A 21040-nucleotide genomic window follows, 5' to 3' on the forward strand; every position below is an offset into this window, starting at 1 on the left:
AATGATTACAGACAGGGTTCACGCAGCTGACAACGTACCTGCCCGATTGTGAGGTAAAAATGATATCACCAGCTGTCAGAATGTTGATGATCCGGGGTTTTGTTTGCACTAAGGTACCTTATGTAAATCTCTAAGTTATTTTGGGTACCTAACAAATATGGCAAGTTCCAGATGCAACCTGCTTGTTACAGTTATACAGTGCATGCTTTTTTAAGTAGCGTCTGGAATCATCAAGAGAGATATTTCCCAACGTTCAACTCATCGTATTTGGGTGCAATACAACCTTTCTGACTTTTATTTTATTTTATTTTTACGCGTAACCATCAATTTTACACTCAAAAAATCACGACTAACTCAGAGGCGCCAAGTTGATACGAGAAACTCCAAATAAACACCATAATGGACGAAACCAGGCTTATCAAAGCTGCGCAGCGGGCTAGACAGAGAGCCAAAGTATCCAAAGAGCTTATACCACTCAAGCAGAAACCAGAATACGTTACCCCAGACACAAACTTCAAGGGTGGACGCCAGCACGGCCACTATGCACAGCAGGATGCAGATGCCCAAGAAGACTTCAAGGAAGATGAGACTCTTCCTGGCGTCCTACCCTCGGCAGACATGAGCTGGGAAGACTTGCGCCAACGATGGGGGTCATGGAGCCTACCTGGGCAGCCGATAAAAGACTCATGTGGGCATGGCTTGCACCGCGTCACCCAAACTGTCATATCCAGAGATGGTGCCAAGATCAAAATAAGGGTCACCAGGAGACTGTCCGAGTCTAAAGGTGGGTACTACGGGCAGCACGTGAGCCCAGGAATTGCCCCTGGATCAACGTCAGAATCGGATTCGACCACGTCGACTCCCGACCAGGTGGTTATGGGTAACACCGACCCCAAGTTGCTTGTTCTCCGCATTTGCACAATTGGTTGGGTTGGTCACGTTGACCTCGAAGCATCAAATTCTGGGGATGAGATGGTTCTCGACACCGATGTTGTCCTTGTTGACGTATATCCCCGATTGTAAGTCAGCCTGCCCCGGGCATGTACGGGATGCATGCAGATGATCCTGGTTTTCGGGATTTCAGAACCCTTACTAATTTCAAACAGGGCACCGGAATATACTTTCCCATACGCTCTCAATGACTGTTATGATACCTTAATCTGGGTTAGTGACCGACCTACAAACGTAATTCCCGCTAAAAGTTGCCTTGGCTAACGAGCATGGCTTCCTTTCAGTGCCAGACGCAAGCTCAAGAGCTTGGCATAGACAGGGACAGAATTGTACTCCTCGGAACTGATGCTGGCGCAAACCTGGCTGCGTGTGTCGCCCTCAAGGCGCAGGACAAGGGTGTAGCTGGCATTGCTGCTCAGATCCTCGAGTTTCCTCTGCTTTGCCACCCCAAGTTTTACCACAAAGCGAGAGCATTCCGCCAAGAAATTGTTAGTCCAGCACAATGCGGAGGCGAGAAGAGCCAGTTGCCGTTGAATGTTTTGGAGCTGTACTGGGACAGCTATGTGCCTGATGCGGATGTCGATACATACCACTCGCCTTTGCTGGCAGAACAACTCAGCCTCCTTCCTCCTACATGTAAGTTTATTTTCAAGCCCACAGTAGTTGATCATGGACTTCAGGCGCTGATAGATTTGACAGTCATGCAAATCGGCGGTTTTGACGCCGTTCGAGACGAGGCAATTGCCTACGCCAACAGGCTCAGAGAAGCCTGCGTTACCGTGGAGCAGCACATCTACCCTGGGCTTCCGCACATGTTTCCGTGGCGGGATCCTTCACAATGCGGCGAGTTTTTGGAAAAGCGGCACGACTATATCAAACGGGTCGCTTCTTGTAAGGGGGTATTCGCGAAGCGGAGATTGTAGCTGGCGATTGTCGGGATACTGTGGGTTTGAAGGTTAGATAGAGCGGATGGATAACGCGAGTTACTTGATTATTCACACGAATCAATTTCCCTCAGGGTTGGCGGGAACTATAAGCTCTCCTTGGCAATGTTTGCCAAAGTCTTGCCATACTCTTCCACAGACCTTGCCCCAACCAGAGTAAAGTCCCTCTTGCGCCCCTCAAAAACAACATACGGAACAGAATCGACACCATTCATCTTCTGCTCCCGCATCAACATCTTTACCTCGGCCAGCCCCTCGTCGCCATCAACAATACCCGCAGCCGTCTCACCAGACACGCCCGCCGTTTTGCAGGCCACCATCAAAGTCTCCCTACTGCTGGGACTGCACCCACTTTCAAAATAGCTCTCGTAGACGCTGTCCACAAACCTCGCCGGCTCGATTGCTCCCCCATCTTGAGCGGACTTCTGCAGCTCCTGCAGACAGTGCAACACACGATGCGCCTCGAGTGTGTTGGCAACCACGCCCATCGACAGCGACTTGAACGCTATCCCATCCTCGGCGCCGAGGGCCGCCATCTTTTCCGCAAATGCCGCCGTGGCCTCATCCGAGCCGCCGTGGTGCAGCTCGCTCAGCCATCGCCGCCTGTCCCGCTCCTCGTCGGCCGGAAAGGCCGGCTGCAGCTGGTACGGGAGGAAGGTGAGGGTGAAATTGACTGCGCTGTCCGGAGAGGGCGGGTGCTCCTGCTGGTATTGTGATAGGGCCTTTTCTAGGCGTTGCTTGCCGAGGTAGGTCCTGGTTGGGTTTGGGTAGGGTTTGGATCATTAGAGGTGTTTGTTGGAGTGATAAGGGAGTGGGATGGGATGGGGTGAGGTAGAGTTTCAAGGAAAATCCATTAGCTGTGACGCTAAGGGGGGGACCTCACCAGGGGCATGTGAAGTCGAGGGTGAAGGAGATTAGGGATTCGTATGGAGCCATGACAAGCAAGCCTTTACTACTGGTACTTGAGTTTGAGTTTGAGTTTGGGTGAGAATGTCTTTCTCTATTTTGACAGAAATTCAAGACTGTTAGTTAGTCGCTTGTGTCTACTCGGTTTGTTATTACGGTGGAATAGTGAAAGATATAAATGTCCTTTACAAGGCAAACTTATCAAGTAATAGGTGCGGGGAAGTCAAGGTCCAAGATCGACATTGTAGTGGACACTGCCTACCCTGCACCTACAAACTCGAAAGACACGTTCATGGCTTTGCTAGCTTTTCAATTAGCCATGGGGGTGCCTGACTAAAATCGTACCCCGGAGCCACCCAATGCATGCGCCCATCCGTGTTGGGCAATAAGTCGGTGGAGATGAAATCCAATTGCACCAATCAGAAATTGCCACCGTCGAAGGGGTTGCGCCGCGCCAAGGGTATTTTGGTGACAGATTGTCCTTCAGAAGGCCGAGGCGCGGGTTGATATTTGTTTTCTCGATGAAGCTTTTTTTTTTTTGGGCATTTCTTTGCCAGACCTCACGAATGCAATTCCAATAGATAACTGGCCTTCTACACTCCTTTGAATTTTCTTTGATGACTGTGACTTGAACGTCAATTGTTGTCTGCGACAGACTTGAATTCTTTGCGACGAAGGGGTAGCCGGCATTTCTACTCCAGGTCTTGTCTTACCACTCCCAAAGAATCACGATCGACGACCAAAGGATCTCGGTCCGCTTGGCACCACGAAAACTTGACGGATATCAGAACTCGGACGACCCGACACAATATTCGAATTTGACAACGCACAACATATCACTGGCTTATGCAGTGAACAATTGCCAGGTGACCCGCGAAACCACAAAGCGACTCGACATTCAAAGTCCCGAGGCGAGGGTTGTTGTTGCTCCTTGAAGAAACGGAGTAGACTCGGGGCTCCCTGCTCAAACCCACCGGCACCATGATGAACGGATACGAAAAGAACCACCATGACGAGGACCCTTTTGCCCCGTCGGGTAGCGTAGTCAGCGCATTCGATGCCTTTCGTACGGTTCCCCTCCCATTCTTCTCCCAGATCAAACCAAGCAAGGAACCCCTCCAGGCCAAGAACACAAAAGCTAACTAAAGACCAACCTCTTCTCTCTCCCAATAGCCAAATCAAAACCGCAATACGTAACCCGGACTTCGGGAGGCGGCAAATGGACGGTGGCCATGCTGCTGGTGTCGGCGATTCTGACGTGGTCCGAGCTGACGCGCTGGTGGCGCGGCGTGGAGACGCACACGTTTGCGGTCGAAAAGGGCGTGGGACACTCGATGCAGATCAACATGGACATGGTGGTGCACATGCGCTGCGAGGACGTACACGTCAACGTCCAGGACGCGGCCGGAGATCGCATCATGGCCGCCGCCCGGCTCAAGCTGGACGACACTACCTGGGCGCAGTGGGTCGACGCCTCGGGCGTGCACCGCCTCGGCCACGACCAGCACGGCAAGGTCGTCACGGGCGAAGGCCACGAGGAAGGGTTCGGAGAGGAGCACATCCACGACATCGTTGCCCTCGGAAAGAAGCGCGCCCGCTGGAGCAAGACGCCCAGGCTGTGGGGAGCCACCGCGGACAGTTGCCGCATCTTTGGAAGCTTGGATCTGAACAAGGTCCAGGGTGACTTTCACATCACGGCGAGGGGCCACGGTTATATCGAGTTTGGTGATCACTTGGACCACAGTTGTGAGTTTCTTTCTTTTTTTTTTCCGTCATGGTGCAGTGGAGGATTAGTATGGGATGACTGAACTGACATGACAACGTTATTTCCTCCCATTTTTTTCAGCCTTCAACTTCTCGCACATTATCAACGAATTCTCCTTTGGCGACTTTTACCCCTCACTCGTCAACCCGCTCGACAAGACTGTCAACACGTGCGAGAAGAACTTCCACAAGTTCCAGTACTTTTTGTCCGTGGTACCGACGCTGTACAGCGTCAGGTCGTCGACGGGCGCCGCCTTTGGCTACTCGACCATCTTCACCAACCAGTACGCCGTGACGGAGCAGAGCTCCGAGATCAACGAGATGAACATCCCGGGAATCTTTTTCAAGTACGACATTGAGCCCATCCTGCTCGACATTGAGGAGTCGCGCGACACCATCCTCGTCTTCCTCATCAAGGTCATCAACATTCTCAGCGGTGCCATGGTCGCTGGCCACTGGGGCTTCACCATGACCGAGTGGGTCAAAGAGGTTCTGGGTAAGAGGAGACGGGCGAGCTCCAATGGAGTCTTGGGAAACAAGGCTGGTTATGATGAATGATATGTGCGTGTCTGTGTGTGTATATCTGGGAGAGTAGTCAGTCAGCCAGCCTTAAAAATTGTTTTTGTCCCGTGGGTTTTCTTTTTTTGCATTTGCATATTGGGCATAGATGTATATAAATTTTGGTTTCGATTTTATGTTTTTGTCGTTTCATCTTCTTTTGCCTCTTTTCGCACCTCCTTGACCCACACTCCTTTTCAAGTCTCCGTCTTTTTGATTGTTATGTATAGATACAATAACACCCATCTGAGCCTTGCGACCAACATCGAGCAATTTCATATAAGAGAAAAAGCATATCCATTTTCCAACCGAGTCCGAGAACTCCTCCCCCAAAACTTTAAGCAAAAGCCTCTCTGATCAATCCAGGTCAACAAACTGAATATGCGGATCGCTACGCACCCGTCTCCCTATCTGAGTTAGCCGGGCCGCGATGTTCTGTCGCACCTGTTCCTGCTCTGCCTGATTCACCTCAGCATTGGCATTTATCTGAGACTCGGTCGGATGCACGCTCAAACTTCCTCTCATCGGATCCATCCTGTACGCCGGCGGCGCCGAGGAGCTGCCCCTGATAGGTTCGTGGAATACATAATGTTGCCATGGCTGCCTCTGAGGCTGGTGGTGCTGGTGCTGATGTTGATGGAGGTCAATGCCACCCGCGCCGTAAAAGTGTTGCTGCCGAGGCGAAGGCTGCTCAAGTACAGTCGTGACGCTGCTGCCGCTGCTCCGCCGCCGCACTGCCAGCTGCAGCTGTGGCTCGATCCGTCCGTCCGCCCCGACCACGCCCATCGTCACCAGGGGTGCCTCGCCCGGCGACGCCGGGGCCGCCGTGATGGCGATGGCGCTGTTGTCGGAGCCGGCGTTGCTGACCAAGCGCGGCCGGCACACTAAGCAGTTGGTGCCGCAGTGGTGGTGCTGGTCGGCTTGCATACGTGCTTGGAGGCACCACTGATTGTGGGATAAAAGGGGCAGTGTTTGTCTATGTTAGCATGATGTGTGTGGGAACGTTGAGCTAACAAAAAGTCGCCTATCTAAGGATATGGGATAACCCACAGGACAACAGCGTTTGCAGTGGCCTAGAGGGCGGTGCTCGGTGTACGCTCCGTACATGTGGCGGAGTGTCTTTTCCACAAAGATCATGAACAGGATCGTCAGGCTGACCGCCTAGGCCACCAGACGAGGACCGGCCTTGATGAGCCAGATGATGGTCCAAAATAAGTTTCGAATCATTTTGCATAGAATCCTTCGGTTTACTTTGACTGCAGAGAAATCTTTGGCCTTCCGATCTCGAATATATGGTCAAGGTTTCTTTGAAGTCTGTGATGGGATGGGAGATGAGGTGGACGGCAGACGATAACCTTGTTAGTTTGGACAACTATCATACTTTGCGTGATATCATGGATATGATTTCGAGTAATACGCAAAAGCAGAAAGAAACCGACGAGTTTCTGCTGCAGATGTAACTGCGACTTCCGCATGTAGTGATTCTTGCTGTTACTTGTAGTAAAGCCTTCATCTGTCTGGGCCCCCGGGCGCCTATAATGACCATCTTGACTCCATCGAAGTTTCCCGGTAAGCAGAACCTCAGATCCGGCTTCCAAGTGAAGTGGGGGAAGTGCCTGTAGTTTCGTCGAAGGAGCAGTCGACAGAAACAACATCCTTTGGTCAGAGGAGATCTCACCAGCTGAGAGCCACCAAATCCCAAGTGAATACCTTAGCTAAGGTAGGTAGGTATGGTTGACAAGACAGATTAGATTTCAGCCAACAGATGAACTGCACAGCCCATCCAATGTGTGAGGAACACCATAGCGATAGAACGACCTAGATCTCCTTTCCACTGTCATGGTTATCATCTTGATCGGACCATTATTCCCATGCCAAGCACATCGAATACTTTCGGCCGTATCAGAGTCGCTTCATCAATAAGCCTTGGCTAGGCAGCCTTGGCAGTATGCTATACCAACCCTCATTCATCTTAATAGACGTCTGTGAACCTTTCGGTCTGCATCAAAAAAGCGACGGGAGAAGCTTTAGAGTTCTTTTCAGTTGTTCCTTGAGCACCCAAGAAGACTTAAGATATTCCTACCGGTACAGGATACTCAATACACCCTGACCTCGCCAAAACAGGTCATGGCGTTGGACAACAGTCTTCAGCGGCCCCCAACGAATTGAAGGAGGCCCAGGCGCAACTGGTATCAAATTTATGCACGGGGTTCGTAGGATACTTGCATTCTTCGGCAATGAGCCTCTGTCAGGCGACTGCTAGCAAACTTGCTTGACAGAGTCTCTCACTGTCATATCATAGCAAACACCGGCAGCTTGGCACGCTTATGTATATGTATAGAAGCAAAGCAAATTGACGCCATCATACACGGCAGTGCTCGAGGGGCTTGAGAGCAAAAGGAAAAGGAAAAGGAAAAGGAAAAGGAAAAGGAAAAGGAAAAGGAACCCATTGGGCGATAAGAGGAGGGGGAAAGGAGTGTCACAAACCACCATTTTTATTTACGGCGGAAAATATCCGAGGGTTTGTGCTACACACCAATATGTCGTGCTGGGCAACGGGCAGCTTGAGAAGGTTCGGACTGCTTACTTGGATGAATTAGATGTCAAGATGTTGACAAGCAGACTCGAGGACTCGGTTCCAAGTTGTAACCAATGAGTGTCGAAATGAATCGAGGCCAATGGCTAAAACACAATGCCCGTCTGCCTGCTCATGGCATCTCTTTGCTTCTTTGTCTACCTGCGTTTTCTGCAGACATTCACCGCTGTTCGGAATACGTAATGCAGACTGCAGGTGTGGGTTGCATTTCTTGCTCGCTTCTCCCGTGATGCATCCGAAGTTTGTCGGTGAAGAGGACATTTGGCATCTACCAGAGAAGGAAAAGATTTGAGCCCGGTCCCCCTGGACCCCTTCTCTTACTTTGGTTCAACTGTGAATCCTTCGTATTCCATCAATGCAATTCAGCAAGGAACGGTTTAGAGTAGGTACAGTCAACAAATCGAAGTCAGATCTTTGGGACCAAAAAGCGAAATGAAACTCCCCTGCGGAAAGCGCGGATCAGTGGGGCGCGGAAGGGGGCTTTTTTGTTGGTGCAACGCTGCACCCCAACGAGACAAGGGGGAGCATACATCAGCCCTGTCTTAGCTGGCTGCCTGTCATTTGTCGTTATTCGTAAGCTCTGCTTACCGCCTGTCAAGCTCCGGTGCCGGGACCTGAGTTGGGGGAAAGCTCACTGGTGACTGGTGGGTAACAGTGTGCTAGGGTACAGTGCAGCACGCCCACGGTAGAAACTGGAACCCAGTTCAAACGATGGGTGGCCCAAGCTCCCTCAACAGTGTGTACCTACCGCTTGCTAGTGTCGGTACCTCGCCAAACGACAGCTTGGATAAGGTTGGGCTTGGCGATGCCCACTGCAGTCTCCACTTTCAAGCAGCAGGAACACAACTCCCGGTGCACTTTAGGCTAGGTGGACAACGTATGAGCGTTGAAACGCCCTCACAAACCTCATGGCTCGATCTGCAATCTAATTATTCCAGTGTAGAAATCATTTATTCCAGTGCATTCGAGACCTTCTTCTCCTTAGTCATTAAGTAACACCTAATTTCTGTTCCGAGGACCTGTACGTATCCATCCAGCTATGGTCATCTCGTTTCCAAGTCAAAATGACCGACTGCTGGGAAAAGAATAAATGACGTGTCAAGGGTCCCGGCTAGATCCAACTAAACTAGATGGTCTCAAAGCCAAAAACACATTGCTTGGCAGGTTCTCATTTGTTTTTTTTCTGTTTTTTTTTTTTCTGTGCTCTGTTCCTTGCATGCTTGAATCGTGGGACTGCTCACTCTTACATAGAGAAAAGTAAAATAAAAAATAAACCAAGACAAGCAAGTCTTGCCGCAGCCGACAAAAGAAAACACAAGAAAAAAGATCAGCTCACAAGATAGCCTGATGCATAATTAAATCAGTTCAGCTTCCAATTGGCCCACAGCTCCTCCCCGCATGAGGATAGTAAACCACTCCCGAACTCTCATCGAATCCCCCAAGAGATCTTCCCCCCTCCCTCTTGCATTTCGCGTTTACCCACGTCGAGCATCCCCGGACATCCGGAAAAGTAACCATCTCATTCTTCGTACCATTAACGTGCCACACACCCCCTCGTTCTTGTTCTTGTTGATTCCTTTTTGGGGATTGTCCCATCTCCCGCGTGTCCCATGGTCCCCTTCTTGTGTCGTCTCGAAGTTATTACAGTCGCCTACCCTCCATTTTCGTTTACCTAACCCGCACGGCTCTTTTGTCTTTTACACTGCTTTTAATAAAAACACTTACACTCTACCTTTCTCATACCTGGTTCAACAAGAACAACAACAACAACCTGATCTTTGTTGATCCTACAACAATTATCCTATCAAAACAATCCATACAAATACAAGATTCAAAATGACTAGAGTCACGTCCATGGCAAAGTTTACCCGCTTGACGGCCAGCCCGTCAGTTGTCAGGCCTACCAGCATGGCCTCGGGAGCTTCCAAGGCATCTGCCTCCCTTGCACACGAGCTGAGCGCCGACGGCAGGAGTAGTGATCACGAGGTATGTAATTACAACCTTTTTTTTTTCTTATGCTTTCTACAGAAGAAAACAGTAACAGGAAAACAAAACCTCGTATTCAAAAATCTCATACTAACATACCAACAACAGAACTCACGCCGTGGTATGATGACAACCCACGGCCCAGCCCGCGTCCAGCCAAACCCCAACCGCACCATCCCCCTCATGCAGTCCTTCTTCCACAGCAGCCCATCCCAGGGCGCCAGCCTCGCGACGGCGAGGTCGTCATCCCCTTCAACTTTGGACTTCACCGTGCTGCCCAACATGTCGACCGCCATGCCGGACCTCTTCAGCGCCGTCCCGCGAGTCCCCCTGCTGCCGGACAACTTCTCACCGAACAGACCGGCGGCCCTGTTCGCCGCAGAGGTGCCCGACGCTCCCCTGCCCGCGCCGGAGATCAGCGTCATCGCCCAGCACCCGGACAAGGTCTTCTCGGCCCTGACCGAGGTCGAGGGCATTGGCATCGACGGCATCGAGCTCAAGTTTGTGCACGAGCCAATGACTTCCAAGTCGACCGAGGGAGATTCCATGATTAGGAATGTCTGGGCTGGCCTTTGAGAAAGAAAAAAAAGGAAGAAATTGAGACGGGAGATTGTTCCTCAACTTTCTTTTTTCCTTTTCTTTGTGGCGAAATGCAATGGGAAAAATGCATGAACAAATTCACCGATTGAAAAAGAAGAAGAAGAAGCAAGTCTCTTCATGCAGCGGCCGGTACCTTTTTCAGTGGCGTGTGGCTTGTGGTTTATACCAATGGTTTTTGATGTGTGATGAGGTCGCGGTTTTCTTTTCTTTGGTCGTTCTCTGGAGACCGCTGATGTTCTTTTTTATTTTCCAGGCAAAAAAAGGTCTTTTCTTAGGTTTTTGTAATTCCACATCAAACTCAACACAGTTTTTTGGTGCTCAATATCAATTTCTTTTACCATATCTTTGTTTTTATCTGTCTACTGCAATAGTATACCAATCCTTCAAGTGCTATAAACAAACAGCCAGCAACAGTCTACCAGCTGGAACTCTTTGCCTTCGGGATCAAGCCGAGGGTGTGGTCTGTTGGAAGTGGTATCGTTATTGATCATGAACGCTTCCCCATCTAACTTGGCTAAACTCAAAAAATGATAAAACCACCCTGTGCCAAGTACGTTGTACGTCAAACTAATCGTTTCCACTCTCCCATCGCAAAGAAAATCAAAAGGGGCCACACTGGTCGTTTGCCTTCCAACTCTCTCCCCAGATCCCGAGATCCATCCGAACACCCGTCGGACCTCTTCCTTTCCTGTCACATGGAGGCTCGGCCCCACCAGACCATATTTTATCACAGATACTATCCCTACAACCTACTTCCTAGGCAATAACCATTGGACCAAGAGCATTGGCCTGTTTGTTGGTCGATTCATCGGCTTCTTGGCGACTCTGTCATCCCAGATACACCCAAGTCTAATAAATATATCTCCATATCTCCTCCTCCATTGGCGTCTCCCCAAGTTTTTGTGTATTTTTATTGGTTCTCTCATCGCTTCTTCACAGACGGACGAGGCTTGCACTCGTCCTGCTGAACGGGATGGAGCATGACCTTGTTGGGATAAGTGCTGTTGTTACCCTGGTAACCCTTGGCCCAGTCGTAGCTGACGGCGTAGGCAAAGATGTTGCCGTTCTTGTTAAAGGTCGTCGCGGTGATGCTGCCGCCGACGTTGGGGTAGCCCTTGAGACGGTGCTTTGCATCCTTGTCCCAGAAGTGGAACGTGCCATCGGAACCGGCCGTGCTAAAGGTGCCGTGTACCGGGTGGAATGAGATGTCGTTGACGGCGTGCACACTAGTAACGCTGCCCTGTGGCGCATCTCGATGGCACTTGAATGAGAAGTTGGAGCTGTGTAAAACAGGTCAGCTATCAAAGCTCCCCCTGGCTTTGCCAAGAATCGATCAAAAATAAAGAGACGTCTTACCTGGAGTCCTTGTCCTCCACATATTGAATGGCGCAACGGCCCTCGATACTGCCGATAGCAAAACCGTTGGCGTCGGTGAAGCAGCTAACCACACGCGTCTGCCACTTGAGCGGACTTTGCAGAGTCTTGTAGAACTTTTGAGGCTCGTTCAGGTTCACCACGTTGATGTAGCGATCCGCCGTTCCGATGACCAGCAGCTTGTCGCGGACATCCATGGTGTAGACGCGCTCCTGACACTGCAGCGTCGCTGCGGGTGTCTGCTGCCTGATATCCCAGTACTTGACTGTCTTGTCCCACGAGCCCGTGATGACCATCGGGCTGCCGTTGTTGTCGAACCACCGCACCGACCGCACAGGTTTGTCGTGCGCCGCCACCTGCACCGTCTGGCCCGTGTTCATGTCGCACACCTTGGCCTGCTTGTCTGCGCCGCCCGACACGATCTTGGTGCCGTCCTGAATGTCGTAAAGTGTGAATTGTCAGCCTACCGCGCCCTGAAATCCTAGATTCCGTATAGTTGGCCCGATTCCAGCGGGCTTGTTCCTTTGTGTATCTGTATCATTGGTAACATACCTTGTAGTAGTCGACGCTAAATACCGGACCGTCATGCTCGTAGGCGTGCTTCCCCTCCGCGGTGCCGTTGCCGAGTACCTCGTAGATGCGCACCTTCTTGTCCCAACTTGACACGGCGAGAAAGTCCTTCTGGTCTGCTTGGTTCGGGTTGAATGCGAGATCTGAGATGCTGTCTTCGGGCGGATTCGCGATCGCCACGTCGTTCTTGAGGTCGCCGACCGTGTTGGGCTGCGCGGCCGCCGCGCCGCCGCCAAATAGGCCCGACATGGCTGCGGAGAAGATGTGACGTCTCGTTGGCGGATATTTCGCTGCTGACGTTTTCGACGCGAGAGGTTGTCGCCGCGCCTTTAGAAAGGTCGGCCTTTTTTTTTTCTCCTCGTGGGAGAGGCGAGACGAATCACAGAAGCAGAAGTTTCTTTCAAAAAATTGATGAACAAAACTGAAAGTTCTAGTTTCCGCAACAGATCAAGGTCGCAATAAAGTAGTCGTTTTACGCCCGATCAATGAGTAATTGTTTAGTCCTGCTGCCTACAAGAAAGCCGACGTGCAGACCGACGTGATGGAAACGCGCCGCCAGTCTTCGAAATAACTTCACCCAATCAAAAGAGCTCAAGGACTCGAAGCTTGACCTGCATGGCGCCCCACCCGTATCGATTGGGGCCCCCACTTCCTGGCGGTTGCCTGCAATGTCCCCGCAAAACTTGTTATAAAGCAAAAATTTTGTGATCGATTTCATCCTTTTGCTTCCCCTTCTCTTTTTTCCTCCCCTCAGTCGTCCTCCCCCTCGTCCAAACGATCGCCATCGAAGCACAGATAACACGGAGATGAATGGCTAAAACCCATCGTCTCATTTACCATCTGCTTTGGGGAAAGTCCCCGGACACCATCAGCGGAAACGCGCCGCCATAAAAGCACTCGCGGCTTAGCCCTGCCGACTGTTTTCCCTCGCGCCTGGTCTTCTTTGGTTTCTTTTTATTGCCAACCCTCCCGTTTTCGGACGGTTTCCACGTTCTCTCCCTTGGTCTTCTAGCCCAGTTCTTGCCTTGTTTCGCCTCTCCTCGGCCCTCGTCGCTCTCAATGGACGAAGATATGAGTCCGCGCTTCGAGTGGTTGGGTTAGGTTGTCTCGGGCAATGGGCTGGGATTTGGTTACTGAGGTTGGGAGTCGTGGTGTAATGGGGAAGGCGGGAAGTTTGCCTTGGAAGGTTGGGTCTATGGGAAACGCCATAGTCTGGCATGGGAGTTCTTCGTCAGTTTTACTGAAAGTTATGCGATTCAACCTCGACTGCTCCGAGTACCTTTAGGGGAAAACGAGTGGCTTGGTTTAACACGATGGGGCTTATTCTTGGTGCGAGGGGGGTTCGACTCAAAACCTTTGGCAGGGTGTTTATTCTTGGCAGATTTGCTCTCTGGTTGCTTGAAAAGCCGAAGACTTCACCCTTTATTTTAAAACTCCAAGCTTCGCGGGAAGCTTTGTTGTCTGTTTGGTTTTCTTGTCCCAGGAGCACCTGCTGGAGGGTTGGTCCGGGGGCTCATTCACTTCATGTTCAGATGATGAACACATATATTAGAGTCAAGCACTGACGGGGCCGCCCTAAACAGGTGTGCACCCTTGTGATGATCCAAATATGCGTTATGGTTTCTGATGAACATTTTAATACATGGCAATTTGTTCCGCCACCCATTTAGCTGCCCTAGTTACCTATAATAAAGTAGAGTTTTCATCACACCTATGTTTACACATGCACCACACCATCACTTCACGAAACTGATACCGTGATGAAACATAGATGTGATGTAATGTCTACATAGTTTAAATAATGTGAACCCATAAAAACATACCCGTGTGCCCTGGTTGGCCAGTGTTCTAGTGCTTGACTGCCCATTTTTATCATGCCATCAACTTTTATATTAAACAAATTCTCGTTAAAGTGGTATCAAGCTACAAGGACGATGATATCCTCGTCTTCCAATTAGTGCCATGAATCAACTCCGTGCCAGTGAACCAAGAAAAACAAAAGCCAAAACGTGTGCCGTTCCTAAAATGCCTGCGCTTGCCCTCGGTCTTTTATACAATATAGGGAAAAGTAGGCTTGAAAATGCAATCAAGTAGAGTGGGGAAAAACAAAAGAAAGAAATAAATAAAGATTACATGCAGTTTTCACATTAGCGAGCCGAGAACGACCTTGCCCACGTTGGCGACCTCGTTTTTAACTCCTGCGCGGCTCGTGTCCTCAAACTCCTTGACAGCACCCTGGATGATGATCTTGCGCACCCTGGCGTCGGCCTTGGTGAAGAGCTCCGCGATCTGTGCGTTGCAGTCCCTGGGCGACGAGAGCAGCGTCAGCAGGCGCCTGTAGCAGTCTATCAGGACATCGCAGAGCGTTGCAAATGTCTCAAAGAAGTCCGGGTCGAAGGGCAGCGATGGCGTGAGGAGGTGTGTGTACTCCTCGCCGGGCAGCAGGTCCGTATCACTGGCGGCGAAGGATAACGCAGGAGTATCGCCGCCGGCTGATGATCCGCCGTCCAGAGGATTTCCTGTGAGCGGACCGCCGTTGGACTCGGATTGGTCAAGGCCAGCAATGCCAAGGTCGTTGGCGCCAGAGGTCCGGCGAGTTTTAGAGGACTGAGCGCCACGGCGGAACATGTTGGGAATGCGGGCGCGGGAGAGGGACGAAGCGGCGGTGCCCGACTCAGAGTGAAGAGTCTGAAAGGTCTCGAACTCGCCGAGGAGTATGTTTAGACTGCGGAGAAACTCGAGTGGGGTCGAGCTGTTGAGATCGACGACGGCGGGAAGGGAGAGGCCAAGCAAAAGGTAATTTGTTGCGCGACGAGCGAGTTTGCGGCTATCAAAGTATGGCATGCGCGCTAGGTCGGGCTTGTCGAAGAGTAGCGTGTTGAACCAGTAAACGCGCCCTTCGTGTCTGTGGTAGGACGGGAGTCTGTCAGTAACTGCAATCAGGTATCTGTTTGGGTAAGGGGAGGGTAACGGCCGTGGATACATACGCTTTTCGCAGATAATCTAATGTAGAAATCCTTTTGTTGGCTGTCTCTTGTATATGCTGGTAAACCATACTATAAGAGTCCGTCTGACCCGAGGTCGGGCCTGGTGGCGGGGCCATCTGCCCGCCATTGTTTGTAGTCGTCCGCGACAACATCTTGGAGAAGGAATCGGCCGAAAGCGGTGGCGACTGAAGGTAGAAATAAGATTCCTGAGAACTGTCGAGGCGAGAGTACCGCGACGTATTAATGTCGGGCAGCGGGGGAGCAGAGTGATCGGTGGTTACGCGAAGCTTGCCCTGACGTCCAGGAGGCTCTTTGGCGGCGGCCGCAGCGACATTCGAGGCAGAGCTGCTGCGGCGCAGTCTCGAGAAGGACGACTTGCGGCCGAAAGAGGGCCTGCGTTCCTTGGCGAGCACGCCGCCGAGGCGTGGGGTTTCGGGAGGAGGGCTTGGGTAAAGGGTGACCTTCGGCTGCTGCTGCTGCTGCTGCTGTTGTTGTTGTTGATCGCCTGAACTGGTAGTGGGTCTTAGGAACCTGCTCGTTATGCTATTGCTGCGACTGCGCGTGTGCGTCTGTGTATTTTGTTGTTGTTGTTGCTGGGCTCTGTCGTTGTTTGCTAGCGAGGTGGCGGGTGGGGGATTGGAGTAGGCATTTTGAATCTGGGGAAAGGTCGAGAGTGAACCGGTACTCTTATGCATGTCTCGTTATTTTTTATTTTTTTCGTCACGGTACAAATGCCGGATGCAAGCCCCTAGCGAGCAGGCCTTAGCGCCTTCTGATTGGTGAATATAGCTAATTTCACAGCACGGTTACCGGTAGAAGCGTACTGTAATTAGATTCTAGCACGTAAAGCGGGTAGATGTCGGGTTTGTGGGGCTGAATGGTTAGGAGGCAGGTGTACAGCTGAGTAGGATGACATGAACAAAATTGTGGTTGAGGAAAAAAAAAAGAAAAAAAAAAGAAACAAGAACTTTGTAGTGTGATATTTTGGCTGCAAATATAACAGAAAACGGTTAAGTGTCATTTCTAAATCAGTCATATACCACATTGTTATGGAAAGGTTTTGGGCCATGGGCATTGCCGATGCACCCAAGTTTTTGGGTATATCCCTGGGCGTCACAGCCGTTGTTCCCGGACATTAGCGATTCAGATGTTACCCTACATCAGACATTCCCTACCTTACCCTACCTGCCTAGGGACCACTGTGTACAGGCCTAAGTCACTACCTACCTTGCAAGCTTAGTATTCGTATACTCCGTACCTGCTTGTGACGAGGTGGCAGCGGGACAGGATACGGCACGACACGATACGATAACGACCATTTCTCCATTTCTGGCAGGTGTTTTTGCCTTGGGCTCAAACAGGAATTCAAGGCGAGTAACTACCTATGCCACCATGCCTAACTGCAAGCCACCCACGCACATTAGGCATGGTTGTATGAGGAACAGCATAATGGACATGACGATGGGGAAGAGATAGATCGGCCTGAAACCGGACATTCGGAGTCACCGCATTGACAGGTGCCATAATTGAGTCTAACTCGGAAGAGAGCACGTATGGGTCATCAATGTCAATGTACAGTAGGGTTGAGCGGGCATTGCCGTACCCTGCCAGAAGAATTTAAAAGAACTTTTTTTAAAAAAAAAAAAATTTGAAAAAATTTCACAGCATACAGCACTGACAAAAGGTAATGACGATCGCCTGACGGAGGTTTTTTTTTTCTCGGCAAATAAAATATATTTAGAAGTCTTGCTTGCAATTAATTACTCAAGCACAGGTAGGATGTCGGTCGCCAGATATAGTAGAGGTGGTCCCCGATCTTACTATATATACCTATTGCTGTCTATAGCTCCGGAACAGATTACATTACAAACCTGTCAAGCTGTGCGGCCGTGTGCTGTTCCTTTATGTCGCCTTCCGCTGCATATCCATTCTTCACATGCTTGAATCAAGGTTGTCGGTCAATGGACAAAAAGAAAAACCCCCCCATCAAGCCCTGGACACGTGCTTCACACGAATGGCATTGCCCAATGTGACCTTGCATACTGCCCAAGTCCTAGCGCACATGCTTTTACCTTTCATTGTTGGAGGAATGTACCAGCAGACGTAACATTATTTCAAACGTATAATATGGGTGTACGTCTGCCTCGGATCTTCCATTGACTGACTCTACTCAACATATGTATGTACCTAAAAGTAGGCATTGAAGTACTTCTACAAATAGGTTCCTCACGTCTTTTTGTTCGCCCCGTCCCGCTTGTTGGGTTTGGTTGAAAATAATGGATCAGGGGACTTTGATCGGCAGAAAGGAACCAACAGAGCCATCATACTTGCAGGCATGCTAATTTAGTGGGCCGACCTATCGAGGGGCACCTGCTCTTTTCTGCCAGATGTCATCCCGCTGATGAACTGCAGCAGTCGCGCACCAGACCCAGCGTTGCCCGATTCGCACGAGGCGGTGATTGTATGCAGTTGAATGTACTTCCGTACCTCAGTCGGCTACCTTACCTACCTAACCGTGACTAGAACAATGTATTAAATTCCTACCTGCCTTGGATTATTGCGTACCTTGTTCAGTCTCGACTGTTGAGCAACACAAGTGCTTCATCTGGAGGTATATAAACTCATCGCAGTCGGCAATTTCTCCTCCGGGTCCGTGGGGCAGAACATCACGCAGCAAGCTCAGACAAACCCAATTCAAACCACGGCAGTACGACGTCAGAATTCAATCCTTCCATCCTCCAAAGTGTCCCTACAGTGTCTTACCGCCACACCGGGAACGAACTTCACACACCCCTTTCATCAAAATAATGACCTCTCTAAACGACCAGCTCCCTCCTGGGGAACCAGCCCCTGAACTTCTAGAAAATCGGATTTGGATTGATGGATGTTTCGATTTTTTCCACCACGGTAGGTGCAATGTGGAAATGGGCAATTTGCTCCTTTCCTCCCCTTCTTCTGGGATTTCATCTTCGGATGAGACCTTTCAGTCTCGTCTCCTTTCGCCGTACCCACAGCAGAAAATGCAGGAACGCGAGCGACGTTGGCTGACATGAGACGATGAGCGCAATGCTACAGGACATGCCGGCGCTATCGTCCAAGCCCGTCTACTGGGTGATGAGCTCTACATTGGTGTGCACTCTGACGAAGCCATCATGGAGAACAAGGGACCAACCGTCATGTCGATGGAGGAACGGTACGGGGAATTTTTTGTCACTGTTCCCTTTTGATTTGACTGTCTAAAGGACCCATCTTTCCCCATCTTTCCCTGTCATAACCACCAGCACGCAACTGACCCTATCTCGTCTGGGATCCCCACAACTGCAGAATCGCCGCTGTCGATGCATGCAGGTGGGTGACAGCGTCTGTCCCCAACGCGCCTTACGTGACGGACCTCGTCTGGATCACGCACTATGGCTGCAAGTACGTCGTGCACGGCGACGACATTACGTCCGACTCCAACGGCGAGGACTGCTATCGCTTCGTCAAGGAAGCCGGGAGGTTCAAGGTGGTCAAGCGCACGCCGAGCATCTCCACCACTGACCTGGTCGGTCGCATGCTGCTGTGCACGCGTACCCACTTCATCAAGTCGCTCAAGGCCATGCTTGCTGGTACCGAGGGCGACGGGACCGACACCGAAAGGGATGCGCGGGGCCTTGACATGATGAAGCGCATCGAGCTGTATGCCACGGACGAGACGGCCAGGAAACCTGGCGTCGATGTTTGGTTCTGGACTGCGTCGACCGAGGCCAAGCAGGACGACAAGTCAGAGGAAAAGGGCTCTTTCCGGGAGCTGTTCAAGGCCCCCGGACCGAGGCCAGGTCAGAGGGTTGTCTACGTTGACGGCGGTTTCGATCTGTTCTCCAGCGGGCATATCGAGTTCCTGCGTATGGTGGTCAAGACTGAGGAGGATCTCGCCAGAGAGCAGGGGTGGTATTCGCAACAGGCTGTTGAAGAGCGCCGCGGTAAGGGAGCTGACTACCCGCCCGCCTACGTGGTTGCTGGTATTCATGACGACGATGTCATCAACCACTGGAAGGGCGTCAACTACCCTATCATGAACATCTTCGAGCGTGGTCTGTGTGTTTTGCAGTGCAAGGTAAGGGGGGAAAGACCGGTGCTCACAAGTTGAAAGTCGTTCGAACACGGAAGGGATAGCAGCTAACAAGTAACAAATGAAACAAAAACAGTATATCAACGCCGTCGTCTTCGGCGCCCCCTTCACCCCAACCAAGTCTTACCTCACGTCTCTCCCATGGGGTACGCCAGATGCGGTGTATCACGGCCCGACATCGTTCATGCCGCTCACGTACGACCCGTACACAGCACCAAAGGAGATGGGCATCTACAAGGAAATAGGATCGCACGGCTTTAGCGACGTCAACGCGGCAACCATCGTGCAGCGTATCCTCAAGAGTCGGGATCTCTACGAGGCGCGGCAAAGGGCCAAGGGCGAGAAGGCTAACGTTGAGGAGGCGCACCGAAGGAGGGAGGTGATGGAAGAGGAACAGAGACTGAGGGAGGCCCAAGGAGCTTCCTCTTGAGGTTTGGTTGAACTGGCCAAGTTCGGCTGACGTTTCATTGAAATTGACGGGGTAGTCATGACCAACGTTTTGGGCTTTCAACTTCCAGTTAGTCGGTTACGAGGTTTGGGTTATTCACACGACTAATTTCCCACCGGTTGACGTTTTTCAACATGCGTTATTGGGCACAGGAAATGGAGCTATTACCCAAGGAAGATAAATAATTACTTAATGACACAAACAACTAAAAGGGGTCGATGGTGCCCCCACCCTCGTGACAGATTTATGAATGGAATAAAAGAATCCCCAGGAATGAATAGCTGGTCAACGGGTAATTGCTACCGTGGCCTGGTGAGTATTTCCCCACGTGGGCTGGCGATATGCGCGCCGGTTTTGGTTCGGCCTTTGACGAATTTGAGCTACCAGTACACCGTAGTTTCAGCCTTGGCGATAACATCTAACCTGTTCTTAATGCAGCAGATGCCGCTGGAAACAACTACGGCCTGGCCAAGGCGACAGGCATAACACAACAGGTATAATTGCTAAACCGTAGGGTACCCAGATAGATAGGTAGGTGTGTGTGCCTATATGCCGATACACCGACGAGTGAATTTATTTGGGTTTGCCTCTGGTTATCATTATCTTTCCTTTCATTAATTAATTTTTGTCTTTTTTTTTCTGGACAGTCACGCGACGCATCTTCCACTACGTCACGCAATGGTGAAACGTTCATGATTTGTCGAACCGATAGGAAAGAAGGATTGCGCAAATCTTGGCGGGGAGTTTCCATGCAAGGGCCGGGGGTGTTTTTTTTTTTCTTTCTTTTTTCTCACTCTCGAAGGAACAATGGCAATTGTCGGCTAGCCTCGGCAGTCTACCGATTGGACTTTTTCCGCCCGCCGCTACTGGCCGCCGTTCTGTGTAAGACTCGGCAACCTTTTGGTGGGATAACTCGGCTTTTGTAGGCAGGTGCTTTCTAGGCTTTGCTTATCATTGAAATGTTGCCATTGAGCTGTTGAATGTGTTACAGAAAAGATGGAGACAATGGAAAAAAAGGAGAGAACTGACTTTAGTGATAACAAACTGTTTATGATGCGCTGCATTTGATACCTACCTACTTTTACCTATTGACTCGTAATTCTCTCGTCATTTTGCTCTTAAGTAGTAATTACGCTACGAAATACTGCGCAGCATAACTATACAATAGGTGTCACCATGGACTCGGTGCCGTTTCAATTGGAGAGTCAGGTCATTTGTTGGTACGATTGACCCGAGAAACCCGAG

At 50.7% G+C, this 21040-nt stretch overlaps 7 protein-coding genes across 7 annotated transcripts; 3 read left to right on the forward strand and 4 right to left on the reverse strand.

Annotated features, from left to right (window-relative positions):
- Nucleotides 1–1981: 1981 nt before the first annotated feature.
- On the reverse strand, nt 1982–2831 carry PgNI_08312 (uncharacterized protein; the record flags this gene model as incomplete). The annotated part of the gene is made up of 2 exons (XM_031128310.1): nt 1982–2648; nt 2779–2831. The coding sequence occupies 2 exons, from the start codon at nt 2829–2831 to the stop codon at nt 1982–1984; spliced, it is 720 nt and encodes a 239-aa protein (XP_030979023.1).
- Nucleotides 2832–3323: 492 nt separating this feature from the next.
- Nucleotides 3324–5851, forward strand: PgNI_08313 (uncharacterized protein). The gene is made up of 3 exons (XM_031128311.1): nt 3324–3867; nt 3975–4547; nt 4648–5851. The coding sequence occupies exons 1-3, from the start codon at nt 3783–3785 to the stop codon at nt 5121–5123; spliced, it is 1134 nt and encodes a 377-aa protein (XP_030979022.1). The 5' UTR covers nt 3324–3782; the 3' UTR covers nt 5124–5851.
- Nucleotides 5481–7036, reverse strand: PgNI_08314 (uncharacterized protein; the record flags this gene model as incomplete). The annotated part of the gene is made up of 2 exons (XM_031128312.1): nt 6174–7036; nt 5481–6068 (listed from the first exon to the last, which is right to left on the reverse strand). The coding sequence occupies exons 1-2, from the start codon at nt 6258–6260 to the stop codon at nt 5481–5483; spliced, it is 675 nt and encodes a 224-aa protein (XP_030979028.1). The 5' UTR covers nt 6261–7036.
- A 2519-nt stretch (nt 7037–9555) lies between these two features.
- PgNI_08315 (uncharacterized protein) lies at nt 9556–10281 on the forward strand (the record flags this gene model as incomplete). The annotated part of the gene is made up of 2 exons (XM_031128313.1): nt 9556–9705; nt 9814–10281. 2 exons carry the CDS (start codon nt 9556–9558, stop codon nt 10279–10281), a joined length of 618 nt encoding a protein of 205 aa, XP_030979027.1.
- A 946-nt stretch (nt 10282–11227) lies between these two features.
- PgNI_08316 (uncharacterized protein) lies at nt 11228–12498 on the reverse strand (the record flags this gene model as incomplete). The annotated part of the gene is made up of 3 exons (XM_031128314.1): nt 11228–11585; nt 11662–12113; nt 12232–12498. The coding sequence occupies 3 exons, from the start codon at nt 12496–12498 to the stop codon at nt 11228–11230; spliced, it is 1077 nt and encodes a 358-aa protein (XP_030979026.1).
- Nucleotides 12499–14057: 1559 nt separating this feature from the next.
- PgNI_08317 (uncharacterized protein) lies at nt 14058–15931 on the reverse strand (the record flags this gene model as incomplete). Its single annotated transcript, XM_031128315.1, has 2 exons — nt 14058–15154; nt 15237–15931. 2 exons carry the CDS (start codon nt 15929–15931, stop codon nt 14392–14394), a joined length of 1458 nt encoding a protein of 485 aa, XP_030979025.1. The 3' UTR covers nt 14058–14391.
- Nucleotides 15932–17362: 1431 nt separating this feature from the next.
- Nucleotides 17363–20397, forward strand: PgNI_08318 (uncharacterized protein). Its single transcript, XM_031128316.1, has 4 exons — nt 17363–18143; nt 18312–18429; nt 18561–19332; nt 19424–20397. The coding sequence occupies exons 1-4, from the start codon at nt 18044–18046 to the stop codon at nt 19775–19777; spliced, it is 1344 nt and encodes a 447-aa protein (XP_030979030.1). The 5' UTR covers nt 17363–18043; the 3' UTR covers nt 19778–20397.
- The last annotated feature ends 643 nt before the right edge of the window (nt 20398–21040 follow it).

The sequence above is a fragment of the Pyricularia grisea genome, assembly GCF_004355905.1.
Source record: "Pyricularia grisea strain NI907 chromosome V map unlocalized Pyricularia_grisea_NI907_Scaffold_6, whole genome shotgun sequence".
Taxonomy (NCBI): domain Eukaryota; kingdom Fungi; phylum Ascomycota; class Sordariomycetes; order Magnaporthales; family Pyriculariaceae; genus Pyricularia; species Pyricularia grisea.

Bases quoted from the DNA above. Each gene is read 5' to 3' on its own strand.
- PgNI_08313 (XM_031128311.1), top strand. From the start codon at position 3,783: ATGATGAACGGATACGAAAAGAACCACCATGACGAGGACCCTTTTGCC. The intron at 3,868-3,974 runs GTACGGTTCCCC...CTCTCCCAATAG, and splicing joins CAGCGCATTCGATGCCTTTC to CCAAATCAAAACCGCAATAC. The intron at 4,548-4,647 runs GTGAGTTTCTTT...CATTTTTTTCAG, and splicing joins TGATCACTTGGACCACAGTT to CCTTCAACTTCTCGCACATT.
- PgNI_08318 (XM_031128316.1), top strand. From the start codon at position 18,044: ATGACCTCTCTAAACGACCAGCTCCCTCCTGGGGAACCAGCCCCTGAA. The intron at 18,144-18,311 runs GTAGGTGCAATG...GCAATGCTACAG, and splicing joins TTTCGATTTTTTCCACCACG to GACATGCCGGCGCTATCGTC. The intron at 19,333-19,423 runs GTAAGGGGGGAA...AAACAAAAACAG, and splicing joins TGTGTGTTTTGCAGTGCAAG to TATATCAACGCCGTCGTCTT.